General features: G+C 50.1%; 5 protein-coding genes across 5 annotated transcripts; 3 read left to right on the forward strand and 2 right to left on the reverse strand.

Annotated features, from left to right (window-relative positions):
* Nucleotides 1-763: 763 nt before the first annotated feature.
* On the forward strand, nucleotides 764-3159 carry PEX2_006940 (uncharacterized protein; the record flags this gene model as incomplete). Its single annotated transcript, XM_016737971.1, has 2 exons — nucleotides 764-2087; nucleotides 2165-3159. The coding sequence occupies 2 exons, from the start codon at nucleotides 764-766 to the stop codon at nucleotides 3157-3159; spliced, it is 2319 nt and encodes a 772-aa protein (XP_016594543.1).
* Nucleotides 3160-4194: 1035 nt separating this feature from the next.
* Nucleotides 4195-6036, reverse strand: PEX2_006950 (uncharacterized protein; the record flags this gene model as incomplete). The annotated part of the gene is made up of 1 exon (XM_016737972.1): nucleotides 4195-6036. One exon carries the CDS (start codon nucleotides 6034-6036, stop codon nucleotides 4195-4197), a length of 1842 nt encoding a protein of 613 aa, XP_016594544.1.
* A 1309-nt stretch (nucleotides 6037-7345) lies between these two features.
* Nucleotides 7346-10739, forward strand: PEX2_006960 (TMCO4 family protein; the record flags this gene model as incomplete). Its single annotated transcript, XM_016737973.1, has 2 exons — nucleotides 7346-9403; nucleotides 9456-10739. The coding sequence occupies 2 exons, from the start codon at nucleotides 7346-7348 to the stop codon at nucleotides 10737-10739; spliced, it is 3342 nt and encodes a 1113-aa protein (XP_016594545.1).
* Nucleotides 10740-11233: 494 nt separating this feature from the next.
* PEX2_006970 (uncharacterized protein) lies at nucleotides 11234-13584 on the reverse strand (the record flags this gene model as incomplete). The annotated part of the gene is made up of 3 exons (XM_016737974.1): nucleotides 11234-11425; nucleotides 11490-11555; nucleotides 11611-13584. 3 exons carry the CDS (start codon nucleotides 13582-13584, stop codon nucleotides 11234-11236), a joined length of 2232 nt encoding a protein of 743 aa, XP_016594546.1.
* Nucleotides 13585-13762: 178 nt separating this feature from the next.
* Nucleotides 13763-15017, forward strand: PEX2_006980 (uncharacterized protein; the record flags this gene model as incomplete). Its single annotated transcript, XM_016737975.1, has 2 exons — nucleotides 13763-14158; nucleotides 14223-15017. The coding sequence occupies 2 exons, from the start codon at nucleotides 13763-13765 to the stop codon at nucleotides 15015-15017; spliced, it is 1191 nt and encodes a 396-aa protein (XP_016594547.1).
* Between the last annotated feature and the right edge of the window lie 53 nt (nucleotides 15018-15070).

A 15070-nucleotide genomic window follows, 5' to 3' on the forward strand; every position in this document is an offset into this window, starting at 1 on the left:
GAACCTCGTGTTCAGCTTTGTTGTGTGTATTAAGAAAAACCGCGCTAAAGCGAGCGATTGAGTTAGTACCAAGATAGGAAACCAAGATGCTGAAAATGCCTCACAAATCAGGCCACAAAATTTCGATCGGTCCCATTTAGAGTTTAAGAACTATTCTATCAGGTGAAACAACCAGGAATGCAGCCACAGTGAATGACGCCAGTCTTTTAAGAGGACAGACAAATTCAAGAGCGCATATGATACCCCAGGTCTCAATTTTGCTCGATGAAAAAGCGGCAAGGGGGTAAGCGCTAGAACAGAAGGGAAAGACATCTCGGCTGTATACATGCATGTAAGATTACTCCAATACATACTCCGTATATTTATAATACACTATATGTATTTTATCTATCCCAAGAACTAGCGTGGAGAAACAACGATCCTTACCCTCTCCACTTCTCCAGAGGGCTTCTAGCCCTCCCTGAATGCTTTAGCAATCTTTTGCTTTAAGCTTCGATTAAATTTCTAGCTTTCACATGATAAATTCCTAAATTTCTTAATTCACATCCTTGTGGGGTCTGACATCGAAATCTATCGGATAGTTTTCGTTGATTCGACTTTCATGTCAGTCCCCCCCCGTTGCACGATTTTCACTCGATAAAATGAGTTGATATACGCAGTAACCATCGCTACTCGGACGTACCATTGAGGCCGTCTCATAATTTATGTGAAATCACCAATCTCTCATTCCCTGACAGTTTCTGGCGCGCGTGTGTGTTTGAATATGCCAGAGACCTCCCCCACATCCCAAGGCGAATCAAGCACCCTGCAAGGATCAGCCGCCCAGCAGTTGAATAGGTCCTGCGAGTCTTGTCGAAGTCTCAAGGTCCGCTGTCTCCCCAGCCCATCCACGCCTAATCAATGCCAGCGATGCGCTAAGGGTAAGCGATCATGTGTCTTCGTGGCGCCGCAGAGACGGCGACCCCGGAAGCGGACGGATTCGCGCGTCGCCCAGCTTGAGAAGGAGATGCGGATGATGCGTTCACTGTTGAAAAATCGCATCCCCGAAGAAGAACCGGATTCCAGTGAGGAAAGCGACGGGGACGATGTCCAGGATCATGAGTCGGGCGATGGAGACTTTAAGAGCAATCTCGCCTTGCGGGAGCATTCGGCTCATTCGTCCGAGGATGTCCGTTATACGGATTATTCCCCTGAATTGCTGACAACCCCGCACCCCAGCATGTCTGATAGTGGTGGTTATTCGGCGCCGCCGACCTTTTCGGGTATGCCAGCTGGCTTTGTGTCGGAGCATGAGAGGATTCCTCCGGCGGACGACGTGATCGACCGGGGGATTCTCTCGCTCGAAGATGCGGAGCAATTGGTGGCGTATTTCATCCACGAACTTGCAGTCTTCTTTCCATTGATTGTCCTGCCTCCGAACACTACGGCAGCGCAACTGCGAAAAACAAAGCCAGTCCTCTTTCTCTCCGTGATTGCCGCGACATCCATATCCGTCGATGTAGGCTTGGCAGGTGTGCTGAACCGCGAGATGGTCCGCCTCTATTCAGAGCGGTTCTTCATCGAAGGCGAAAAATCACTAGAGTTAGTGCAAGCGCTGCTTCTGATGATCATATTTTATTTCCCGCCCGTGTCGCCTTTGAAGCTGCAGCTTTATCAGTACACGCACATCGCTTCGACAATGGCGTTAGAAATTGGGTTAGCAAATAAACGTCGTGTCTCGAAAAAGTTCGATCGCAAGAGCACCAGACATGATGAGGTGTTGGCTGAGCAGGCGAGAGCAGTCCTCGGCTGCTACCATCTCGGTTCAAGTGTCGCGATGAAAACCCGTCGCCCAAATCTGCTCCAGTTCAATGACTGGATGACCGAGTGTCTCATTCAATTAGAAAACTCGCCGCAGCGAACGGATCAACATGTGGCGATATGGTTCGAGCTCCAGCGAATAACCGATGAGGCAATGTCCTCATTCGGTCTGGACGACACCAGTACCACATCGACCCTAACTGAGTCGCGTGTCCAAGCCGTGCTACGCTGGTTCGACAAGCGGCTCGAAACGTGGAAGGATAATACCCCATCAGAAATGCTCACCAGTAAGAAACGCCAGTCCTCTTGCTTCGTATCAGATGCGTCCAAAGCCCACCCAATACTAACCGATATCATCAAATAGTCCCCATGATCCTCGAATACCGCTCCACAGTACTAGCGATGTACGAACTCGGCGTAGGAGAAGGCTACCGCGACCCGAACGCACTTAAGCGACGATATTTCACACTGCCGACCCTTGATGAAGAAGGCAACAACGGCAGGGAAGCACTGGAAGGCCCACTCAGCGCAATCCGTATCGACATCAATATCAAATGGATGAACGCCGCACATGAGATGTTGGACACCGTGCTGACCTGCAGCACGGAGACGATGCGTAAACTCCCGAATCTCATGTACACCCGGTTCGGAATGGCCGTGACATCCCTGCTGAAAATCCACTTCTCCGTGCGAACCGGTGCTCTCGGCGAAGTCGTCACAGTGCAGGCTGTGAACGTGGCCTTCTATCTCGAAGCCCTAGCCAACAAGCTAAGCGAGGCCAGTGCCGGGGGTAAGTACCATATCCCCAGTCGGTGGTACTATGTCGTGGGCGTCAAGGGTCGGGATTGGTATGAGCGGCTGGAGAAGCGGCAGAGCGGAGGGGTAGAAGTTGGTTCTCGGGTCGTATCGGGGAGTCCGTCGACCGGTACTGCGGAATCGATCTCCGGTCCAGCGTCGCATCCTAGCCAAGGTCAGAGCCAAAGCCAAAACCAAAACCAAAACCAAGGCCAAGTCCCATCAACGATGGACTCCTTCCCCGTCGCCTCCATGCCTCCAATGCCGCCGGCAGTAGAGGGCATGCGCGACGGGTACGTAGCGATGGGTGGCCCTAGCATGTGGGCCATGGATACCGGGCATAACCCGCATTTCTACCAGATGAGCGCGGCAGCGTATCAGCCTTCTGTAACGTATGCGCAGGTGTCGCATGTGCAGGCAACGTTGCCGCCACAGTTTTCGTATGAGCCGCAGAGGATGCCGGTTAGTGCTGCTGGGCAGCATATGGCTAGGGCGGGCATGGAGCTGGATGGGTGGCTTCCTGATGGGAGTATTTTCGGGGTGCAGCCTCTGCCTGAGTTCTGAGATAATCAGAACCCTAGGATGAAGCTGGGATGGATGCACATGTGTGTGAAAGTCTATGTAATGTCATAGATCATGAATATGAACTGTATATACATATCAGCTGGTTAATATTTCAAACTGATATCCCGTAGTGACATCAGTAAGAATCATGTTCGACTTACCAGTGCACGAGAACAAAACCCAGAAAGAAGATCCCATAAAAACAGAGCTCAGTTGAATAACTTAAGCTTGATAGATGGGGAGTATAGAACCCGGAAGGCAGCAGCCATAACCAAACAGTGGCCAGAAAACGGGATACAGTCAAGTCACCAAGACGCAAAGAAAAGAAAAGAGAAACCTCCAACAAAGAGAGAATCTCCTAAATCCCAGCGGATGTTACATTAACCCATTTTGCCCGGAAGAAATATATTCGCAAAGCCCTGTCGGAGGCTCGGGAGAATCGGAACTTCCGCGATGGGACCCATCGGAGTTGATTGATTATCAAACGATGTATTGAAAATGGGTCTGATGTGGGTTTCTTCGGTCTTGGCTGCTCCTTTTTGCACTACGGAGTATATTGTTGTGTTGTGTGCATGGGCAGAGGCTTTTGATGGCATTGGCTGGTGTATTGTCCAACGTTGTAGTCGGGCTGATTCCTAGCCGAAGCCGAAGCCGAAGCCCCATCTGATGTGGAAACGTTTCAGGATTCGTGGATTAAGCTGAGAATGCTTGGTTATTGTATTTTGACGTGATGATATCTTTTTTCGCTATTTGTACGGAGTAGGGGTTGATTACTTATTTGAGAATGTTTTGCATAACACACTCGTAGAGCGGGATCTATGAAACATCCGAATCCATGGATACATACGGAGTGGACAGACGGTAATCACATGTAATAATGCATGGGCGAGTCGAATAGTCGCAGTCATAAAGGTTCGTTAATTCATTGCATAGATAGAACAGGGATATCAAAAGCCAACCGAAACCAGGACCAACCAACTTGGTCTATTCAACAAGCCTAGTACACTGAAAACAAAGAAAAGACGTAAAAGTAAATCACAGGATTGAAAACGCCTCCAAGGCATCCATAAACCCGGCAATAGCCCCGATCCCCGCCAATCCCCTTGTAGCACTACGAGTCAAAGCCTTATGCCGATCCTTAGCATCTTCGCGCGGGGATCGGCGTGGGTGCGATGACGGGGATCGTTGATCCGAGCGAGACGGCGAGGCCCGGAAGCTAGACTCGGGGGACGAGGAAGAAAGCGGGTATGCGGATGGATGGTGGCGGGGTTGGAATTTGTTGTTGGGGATAATGTTGTATGCCTGATTTCGGGTCCGGGGGGACTCAAAGTGGACTTGGTTTGGTGATGAGCCCCTCGGAGACGGATTGGTACTAGGAATAGTGATGGCTGGGTTGTTGAGTTGGTTCATGTTCATTGGGATGGATCGACGGGCTGTGGTGTAGTCTTGATTTGGGTAGTATTTGTATGGCTGCTGGAGAGGACCCGGCTGTGCGTGTGAAGGTAGTGGTAGAGGACGGGGTAGAGCATGGTTAGGGGGTGGGAAGCTGCCGCTTAGGTATGTGGGGGATCTGCTGTCGGGATTGTTGTGATTCGGAAGATGTCTGGATGAGACACTGTTGGAATGGAGACGGTGGCCTTGCATAGGGTTGGTGCTGTGTGAAGGCGGAAGATGATCAGATCTTTGCTCGTCCTCGTCACTTGAGTCGATGACTCTTGCATCGCTGCGAGGCTTATCTCGATGCTTGAATTCATCGGGCTCTGGTTCGCTTTCCACATGGGCCTGGTAGCTGGAGTACTTTCGGCGTAGCTCTGCTGCATTCTGTCGGGCCTCTTGTGAATGAGGGTCTCTCCAGTCCACTGTGGATCCTTCGAGGTAGTAACCTCGGATTGCGTGACCATCAAAGTCTAGCTCCTCGGTATCGTCTTCCTCGGTATCTGAAGAGAGGTAGACTCGAGGTTGGACTAGCTTATTGGATTTGTTGAAGCCTTTGCCGGTGTGGTGAAGTTTCGAAGGATCAATCAAAGGCACCCAGAGTGAAAGCAACCGGTCCAATGTGCTCTCAGATAGGTGCACCATATCCTTCGGGGATCTTTCCATATCACTCATCCCCACGTCGCTGTCCCCAAGAGTAATGATGGGCAATCTTGTTGGACCCAAGCGTCTGGTTGCGGCAGCCAATGGCTTCGATGCCGATGCTGTATTGGACGAGTAGTTGGAACTGATTTTCTGGTTTGTCGGGTCATTGGCGGCATCTAAATTCTCCTGTTCCACAAGATCCCACAAGCGATCGAGGCGCTTGATAGACCAATATCGGACGATAATCATGTTCTGAGATTCCGCTTTCTCCTGGGCAATCGCATCGTCGGCGGTGGAGGTAAGGGAATCAGTATCAATCGCCTCGTCAACGTTGGATTTGATAACTTTCCCAAGCTGTAGAGTTTGTAGCATCACAGTCAGGTTGAGCTTGAGAGATTCCAACTGGGCGAGCAAGTAAGTGACGTGCTGCTTCCGGAAACACCATTTGAGTCTCTCCTGTAGTGGAATCCTCATAAGATCATTGTCGCTGTCGGTTGCCTTCAGCTTGTCCAGCATGTGTTCGATCTCGATGAAGATCATCTGGCCTTGTCCGGCAATCTCCCAGGCCTTCTCTGTTGCCTCTGGAGACTGGTCCACATCGGTACCCTCAATAGTCAGCCCAATATGTTTGAGCGCTAAAGCGAACAGCGAGATACCCTTAGCGATGCTATGAATTTCCAGTCTCGACTGAGCGAGTTGACAAGCGGCAGCGTTGAGGAGCAGTGAGAGCCGAAACCCCGCGCCGGCGATCTTAACAATGGAAGCCTGTGAGCCTTTAGATAAAGAGAAGGAGCTCATTAGTAGAATTTCTCAGCTCTCCAAAGGAAACATCATACCTTGTGCCATGTTGAAGCAGTGTTTTAGATCATATCAAAAGACAAAGCGGGTTTCACCAACGATCATAACCTCCAAGCTACTCTCTGCCAAGAATTAGAGCCGCAAGCCTACTGCATATCAAGTGACTCACGTCTGACATATGCATTGGAACCCCCGGGGGTTCTCTGTTTGTACCCCCGCGATTCATGGCGTCATAGTTTATACTTTCTGGCCTTCTCGTTGGTCTACGATGGGCGGAGTCGATCTTCAACCTGAAATAATCTTGCACGTGTTTTTCCTTGTTATATTGAAGTCTCGGGCCAAAGTACCCCGGCACTGCCTCAAACTTTGATCAACACGGCGTTCCGCTCAGCTTCTTACCTTGGACTTACTTATCAAGACTGCCTCGCCCGTATCAAAAGGTCAGACTGTCCACCGGAGGTCTTCGGACACCCATGAAAGTCCTTATCCTTGGTCTTTACCCGGGTTTTCTCCTAGGGCGAAGCGTCGTGGCAATGACCTCGTATTATTAGAACTGGGATCAGGAATGGAAATGCGAGTTAATTCAAAAGTTCCGTTATGTCCGAGTCCGGGGATTTTTCCTCTTTTGTTCAACAAAATCCAATATGGTAGCCACAAACGTGGTCTGGAGTACGGAGTAGACATGTAGCTATTCCGAGGTGGATCTCACAAGCGGTGACCTGTTAAATGTGCAACCTTCCACAGAGTATGGAATGAAGAGTAGGAAAGATCAAAAATATTTAGAAGAATGTATACATTATTCAAATATATCCAAGTATCTACTGTTTTCATTCAGACTTGTTTATTTAGCATCGGACTTAATGGGCGCATTTCCGCTTTCGGTTCCTCAACAGTTCCTTTTGCTATCTGCCTAAAATCCCCTCAAAAACCTCCAAGATTCTATCTCGAATATCCCTTGAAACTGTTTAATTACAAACTTGACACTCAGACCCTTTATTGTGGCTACTGTGTTGGTTAATTGATCTCTCCGCCGCATTCTCCGCCCCTCCTCCTTTTTCGCCGCGTGGCACACCGTCATCTACCGGAGATTGCCCAAGCTTGTCCGATGACCATCTAGTGGCCCACCATCGGACGTGGGAAACTCGTGAGAAGACAAATTCACTCAGGTAGGAGCTCAAAAGCTCAACGCAACAATTGTGAGGCCGGATGGGTGAGCTCCCGAAGGCATCGCGAAGGAACGTGAGGACGCAAGGGACAAGGATCCGATACACCACCTTAGGGCCCCCAAGAGCCTCCATTCCATGAAATCATGACCGCAGCCTCGGGTGTCACCGTAGACACCTCCTATTATCCTATACCCTCCCCGCCGAACGCCACCAATTCGTCCCAGCACGAAACCCAATCAACAAAGGGCGATTCCCCCACAAATCAGAATGAAAAGGAGATAGAGGGCTCAGCGCCCCGACCAGTAGCATCCGAACCTGCTGCAGGGCCTGCTAAACAAGATCCTACCGCAGCAGATGAAGTAGATGATTTTGGCCTTCCCATTCGAGCACGCCGACCCGACCCCACACTTAGCGAGCCTCCCGAAGGAGAGAACGCCGGCCAAAACACTCAGAGTGTGGCGGTGAGCTCGACAGGATATAGTGACGCTGTGAAAAAAGAGAAGGAGCCAGAGTTGTCACAGGGCAAGCTGGATTCTGGGGCCCCTGAGCTAGCCAATCCGAACAATACAGAAGAGCGAGGCAAGGGTGCAGAGGCCCAGGACACTTCTGCACCCCCAGAGTATTCACAGGCCGCTAGTGCCGTTGCTCAACCTCGGAACTCAACATCGAAGCAAAGAACAGCCCAGGTATCGGAATGGTCGCACCAGCGCCTCGCTCAACCTGATGCACATCACCCCGAGAGTGACGAGTCAGACGCAGAGCCCGATGAATGGCAATCGATGCCTGCACTTGGAGAATTTGACTACTATGACGACTATGGGAGACTCGTTGCTCGTGGCGCCAAGGAAGAAGGCGACGAGGCTGTATACCAAGGATTAGGAGGAGCAGGGAGGGGTTATACTCGAGTGCAGCTTGACGAAGATGCTCAGTCTGCCACAAGTCTAGATGATGATACAAGCTACCTGTTCCGAGAGGCAGGTGACAATTCTGCTGGTTTAGTTGGCGAGGAACTGCGCGATTCCATCAGCCAGCTCCAGGCCACCAAAGACCTTCTCAACGAGACTCAAAAGATCGCATATGTGGGGGTTGTCAGGTTGGCAATCCATAATATGAATCATGATCTGGCTTCAATTGCCACAACCAAATCCACGCGCAGAACCATGCAGAAAGCCTCGGATGCCATGCGACAATGGGGCCAGTCGATTATGGGGCGAATCTATGCTCATATGGATATCAATTCTGCTGAGCAGATTATGATTGAGCAGCTCGCGGAGCATGGCGTGCAACCAGAAGATCTGGTGCCGCCACTCATGCAGAATGCGCGGGTCAAGAATCCTATGGCACAGAGTGAACCGAAAACATCTACATCCAGTCGGAAATTGGACTCTCCATCTAGGGCCTCCGCAGAAACGGATTCATCCGAGTTAGATCCCCCTCCGCCATACGAGGCCCACGAGACTGAGGAGCCCCCGGAGGTCAAGATGCCTTCTGAGATGCCAACCTCTGATCGCATAGATATCGATCTCCGCTGGACTGTCCTCTGCGATCTGTTCCTTGTGCTCATTGCAAATTCAGCATACGACGCTCGGTCGCGAACTCTTCTGGAAAGGGTTGGCGCAGCTTTGGATGTAACATGGCTACAGATTTCACGGTTCGAAAAGCGAGTTACAGACTCCCTCGAAATGCAAGAACAAGCAGAGAAGGAGAACTGGGATGAGTCAGATCACATGGAAAAGCGCCGCAAGATGGCCTTGAAGCGGAAATATATGATTATGGGTTTGGCGACGGTTGGCGGCGGACTGGTCATCGGCCTTTCCGCTGGACTGTTGGCACCCGTCATCGGAGCTGGTCTTGCAGCTGGGTTTACTACAGTGGGTATCTCTGGAACCAGTGCATTCCTGGGAGGAGCCGGTGGTACAGCTTTGATTGCTTCTGGTGCTACTCTAGGTGGAAGCACTATTGGAATGAGAGCTTCGCAGCGACGTATGGGTGCAGTTCAAACGTTCGAATATCGACCTCTTCATAATAACAAGAAGGTCAACTTGATTGTGACTGTCTCTGGCTGGATGACTGGAAAGGTTGATGATGTCCGTCTACCTTTTAGTACTGTCGATCCGATTATGGGCGATATCTATTCCGTGCTGTGGGAGCCTGAGATGCTTCGAAGCATGGGTGACACTATCAACATTCTGGCAACGGAGGTAAGCTTTTTAAGATTTGTGATAAGCGTTACTAGACTAACTGGTTCTTTAGGCATTAACACAAGGTCTGCAACAAGTGTTAGGTAGCACCGTCCTGATGGCGCTGATGGCATCTTTGCAACTGCCACTTGTCCTCACTAAACTTGCATACTTGATCGACAATCCCTGGATCGTTTCGTTAGCACGCGCCAATTCAGCCGGCCTCGTTATGGCTGATTCCTTGCGAGAGCGGAATCTCGGCAACCGGCCTATCACATTGCTTGGTTTCTCCCTCGGCGCGCGTGTGATCTTTTCTTGTTTGAAAGAGCTGGCCGAAAAGGGGGCCCACGGTCTAATTCAGAATGTATACCTATTTGGCTCGCCTGTTGTGGCGAACAAAGACGAATACCTCAAGGCTCGGAGTGTAGTATCTGGGCGATTTGTGAACGGTTATGCCACGAACGATTGGATCCTGGGCTACCTCTTCCGAGCAACAAGTGGTGGTATCATGAGAGTCGCTGGCCTCGCAGCTGTCGAAGATATACCGGGGATTGAGAACTTCAATATTACCACGCTTGTGAATGGTCATATGGATTACCGTACGGCTATGCCCCGAATTCTGAGGGAAGTTGGCTGGGAGGTTCTTGAAGATGAGTTTGCGGAAATCGAGGATCCAGACCCAGATAACCACGCTGAACGACAGCGCGAGTTGATTCGTGAAATTGATGAAGCTCGCCGAGAAGCAGAGGCGAAGCCAGAGAAGAAGCGATTCGGCCTGTTCAAGCGAGGCAAGATGGCGGAAAAGAAGAAATGGGAAACATATGACGTCGACAAAAACACCGCCCCTCGCGATTCAACCGAGCCCGAAAGTACGCCCGGCAGTATCCTCTTCGACATCGAGGCCATTCGAGCCGAGTTACACTCCGAGGCGATCGAAGTCAAAGAATTGGAGTCGACTATGCCTCTCATGAAGCTAGATCTGAACGCTCCGGCAGAACCGCCCCCAGCCCAGCCGTCCCCCCCTGTCGTCAAGAGGCCCAAGACGCCCGAACCTCCAGCTGCTTCTCGGACTTCTTCGCTACCCCCGCAAGCATCGGGGCACTACTCCCCTCACGGATCCAATGAATTCTCCCCCGTGCCGAAATACGAAGATATGGAAATGACGTTTGACACATCTTTCCATGATTCCCCACGATCCAGAAATGACGACTATTACTCTCGTCCAGAGTTGAGAACTGCCTCTACAATGCCGACGGTTGGTTCCAGCGCGCTTGGAGCCATGGCTATGGAGCCCAATGCATGGGCGGACCATGATCAGGGACATCGGGATGGCGAGATCTCAATGACGTTCGAATAGTGTCGGCTTGAGGGTCCGGTCCTTCTTATATTGCTTTCCCCCCCTCTCTTTATAGTTTCTTCCACAGATTCGGTTTCTGAGACTCAATGAGGCGCATGGCTTGCACATGCGCGTTTGGCTTCGCTATGATCTGAGTGTGTATATGCCCACCCATCTATGTATAGAGAGGCAGCCCTAGCTTCAACAATTATCAAGATACGATCCTAAGTTACATGCAAGCGGATTGGCCTAACTGGATTCTTTGTCTGTTTTCTCGTAGTGCCCCTAAAAGTACCCGCCTACGTAGCTGTGTGCTAAGGCACCAGATAGTGAAAAGGGAGGCCAAGTACCATTGAGTATTTAGTAGGCTTCACCGGAAGAAAATCCAGCACATTATTTAGTTTTATATACTTACCGATATTGTCTCGAGTCTGATTTCATTCAACTAGTTGTCTGAAACTTCATCGCCCCAACATCGGCTCTATAACCATCATTTATGACTGCACGATTCGCATTTAACCGCTGGGGTTGCTCTTCCGTATAAGATACAATTTATCCTTCTTGCGGCCGGCGACCTCGAGTTCGGTGTTTGAGTTGGACGTCTGGGCCTCGACTTTGTCCTGGCGTAAGTGGCGGGTGTGGTCGAAGAGCCGTTCTTGGAAGTCCTCGTTGATCCATTGCTTGATGATGATGTATTTGGTTTCTTCCTGGTAGATGGAAGTAGGGTTAGCATTGGTCACATCGAGGAATGGTTGTACAAGATAGGCTTACCTCGTCCCAATCCCAGGGAAGGTTGTAGGCTTCCAAGGTTTCGGGTAGTAGGTGTTTGCGGTGGACCTGGGGATGGTGTTAGTAGAAAACCCTCGTTCAATGGACAGATCGTACTTCATACCTTGATCCAACGTGTCTTTTCAATTTTTATTTCATCCTCCTCCTCCTTCTGTTCATCCTTCTCTTTCCCCTTCTTCCTCTGATCCTCGGCCTCCATCGCCTTTCGGATATCCTCATCTCGAATCGCCTGAATGAGCTTTTCACGCTCCTCCTCCTCTTCCTTTAGCCGGGCAAGCTCTTTCCACTTTTCCTCCCGAATGAGCTTTTCACGCTCCGCCTCCTCCTCGTCACGCTCGATGGTATCCTTCCCGAGACGCCAGCGGCTCGCTAGCCGATCCAGCTCCTTCTCGTGGCTATGCTTATCCTTGAAGCTCTCCAGGCGGTGCAGCGGGTCACCGATCTCATCTTCGTACGGATCTTCTTCCCCGCGTAGTAGCTGCGACTCACTGGAGTCTCGTGCGTCAGTCTGGTCACGGTTCTGCGGCTCGTGCTCTAGATGCTTGGTGTTCTGCTGTTTAATCCAGCCGTCGATTCCATGCTGCATATCGCTTTGAAAGAGCTTTTGATTTGTAGCGAGGTCGTCTTCAGACTCTTCAGACTCTTCATAGTCTAGACTCCGGTAATCGAACCTTGAGGGGTATGATTTGTTCTCCACGTTAGATTCCAGATCTCCAGAAGTCTCTCTGTCACTCAAATTTGCCCCAACTGATGACGTGGAATGTTTGTCTTTATTTTGTAGCCCTTCCATTGGATTTTCATTCCTAGGATCGGAGTCGGAGGCTGGTGTCGCTGCGTTCTTCATATCATTGCGCTCCTCGAAACTCTGTTCTATTGAATGGTCGTCCAAAGATACATTGCTAAGATTGTCATCCTCCAATTCGTTTTCATCTTCGTCTTCGTCTGTTCGTGGCAACAAAAAGAGCGCAAGCTCTTCCAAGTGTTGACCCACGTGTCGCTGAAACGTGATAGCGGGAAGAGAGCACTTTTTGCAGATAGAGCAGTCATATGTACCATCCGTGATTGATATTGTAGCGTGTGTTTGCTGAATATGATGGTGCCATTGTCGACGGCCCCCGTATAGTTTGTTGGGCGTCGAGCATCCGGGGAAGATGCAAACGTACGGCATCAGATCGCGAAAGATATGGCGCGCCCATGCTCTCCTGTCTCGAACCGTGATGATGTAAAAACAGTATGGACATTCAAAGGGTTGCTTTTTTGTGCCCTTTTTCGGTATAGGTGGTATTTTAGGGGCATCTGAACCAGTGCCCTCGAGCAGGGCGCCTCCGTATGAAGTTTGAGATACGCCAGTATCGGAGGCCATGTCGTTAAATTGGCCAGGTATCTCCTTGAACACATCTGTCACCACCGTTTCTGATAGTATGGTCGATTTACCATCACTCTCGGAATAGATGCCCTGACTTAATTTTGCATGATGTCGTTCGCGATATTTCAAGATCGCTCTTTGTCGCGCCATTGCGGAACTGATGCGGTCAATAACCAGCGCATCTGCATTTGGATATTTGTTGGAAGTATGCTGCTTCGCCCAGAATTCGAAGGGCTCGGAATCCAGCTTTTTGGTTCCAACCAGTCGATCGTGCTGTGCTGGTTTACGGATGATCATGGACATCTGGTAGAGTTGAGTGATCGTCTCAGCGAGGCCTTGGTGAATTTCTTGGATCTCTGTGGTAGAACTCTCGCTTTCTAATTCTCCTAGATCTTCAAATTCATCGTATTGCGCTTCGTCATCGCTTTCCTCCTCGAGCACATCCTCAAGGTCAGTGAGAAGTTCCTGGAATTGCTCCAACAGCCTCACTATCTGACCCTGGATATGCGAAGCATCCCTAAGACGGTAATCTAGCGAAGACTGACGGGTCTGATGAGCACCGATATTTGCTGCCCACAGGCGAAGTCGACCCAGTTCGTCCGTCCAATCTTGTAATGGAACCTCCTCAATGTGATCGGAGAGCGCGTCTGAGTTGATCAATGAGACAAACTGGGCAAGACAGCCCTGCAACAGCTCCGATATTGCTACCATTATGCGGTAATTCTTGAAGTTGTAAGACCGCTGGCATTACAGGTGTGAGATGTCTGCTAAAATGTGGATCTTGGGTATCTTTCATTGAGGCTTTAGTGCGGGGTCATTGGCATAGCACCATCCAGCTGAGACCCCATTTCTCTTTTGCAAGCCTGGACTCGAAAGATCAGATCCGGACATGGTCACCGGTATCGAGGCTGCAGGGCTCGCTCTTGCGATTCTTCCACTCTTTGTGAACCAGATCGATGCCTATGTCCGTGGCATAGAGAAGATCAAGGGTCTGAGGCGCTACCGACGGGAGTTTAAAGGCTATTCAGTAGGACTTCGCACACAGCATGCCATTCTACTAAATACGCTGGAACAAGCTTTGGAAGGTGTCGTGAATGATGAGGATCAAGTTTCTGAACTCATCTGCGACCCGCAGGGTGATGGATGGAAGGATCCGGACTTGCAAAAGCGACTGCGCTCGAAGCTGGACCGAAATTACGAAGTATTCATGGGAAATATGGCTGGCCTCTCTGAGTTGCTGGAACAACTATCGCATAAGCTAGATGTTGGAGTAACTGATATGAAGGTTAGTGGTTGGTATTTCTAACCACCGTCTGCTCAGTCTTTGACCCGATTTATTCTCCGAACAGACACCCGTCACCGAAGCCTGGAACATATGGAAATTCCGAAAGATCCTCAGCAAGGCAGTCTACGATGATCTGCTCGTGAAAATTGATGGAACAAATACAATCCTTAAGACACTAGTCGATCAGTCATTTCACCTAGAAGATACCAAGAAGAGGCGGCAGAGCTGGAACTATCTACTGAAACGGTATCAAAAGTCTCGCAAGCATGCTGAGGGACTGTTTAAAGCAATCATTGGAGGAGGCTACTGGCGCTGTCAATGCAAGAAGCACCATTGCGTCCACCTCCAGCTGCAAATAAACTCCTTACAGAGTACCAAAGAATACCCGGACAGTGACTTTGATGCTAGATCCCAATTTCGGATGATCTTTTCAAACACGAATGAGGCAGATCTGACTAGCCTATGGACTTGGACAGAAGTGGTATTTGAGCCTTGGCTGGTTGAAGAGATAGTGACAGTTGCTAGTCTCTCTCAACATGACGATTCCAAGTCCTATCGCCAGAAGAAGCCTAAGGTTCAATTTGATATCCCTTCCGTGGAGGAAGCACGGTCATGGGAAGAACGCCGAGAGGCTCTATCTGCTCCACCGATCCAGGACTTTTGTTCATCGCTTTGTGTCGCTGAATCACACGTTGGGCGCCGGGAAAGCATAGGTTCCATTTCGAACGACCTAGATGCCTCTGTTAGATACACGATGCATGCCGTGAAGATACTTCCAAAAGCATTCCACAAAAGCCTCTCCGCGAGGTACTATCGCATATCAGTCGACGGGACCGCCTTCATATCGCTGCTGCTCTAGCATGTGGTATGATTCAATTCTGCGGTAATTGGTTGAAATCCTGGTGGGATATC

The sequence above is a fragment of the Penicillium expansum genome, assembly GCF_000769745.1.
Source record: "Penicillium expansum strain MD-8 chromosome Unknown contig20, whole genome shotgun sequence".
In the NCBI taxonomy this organism is placed as follows: domain Eukaryota; kingdom Fungi; phylum Ascomycota; class Eurotiomycetes; order Eurotiales; family Aspergillaceae; genus Penicillium; species Penicillium expansum.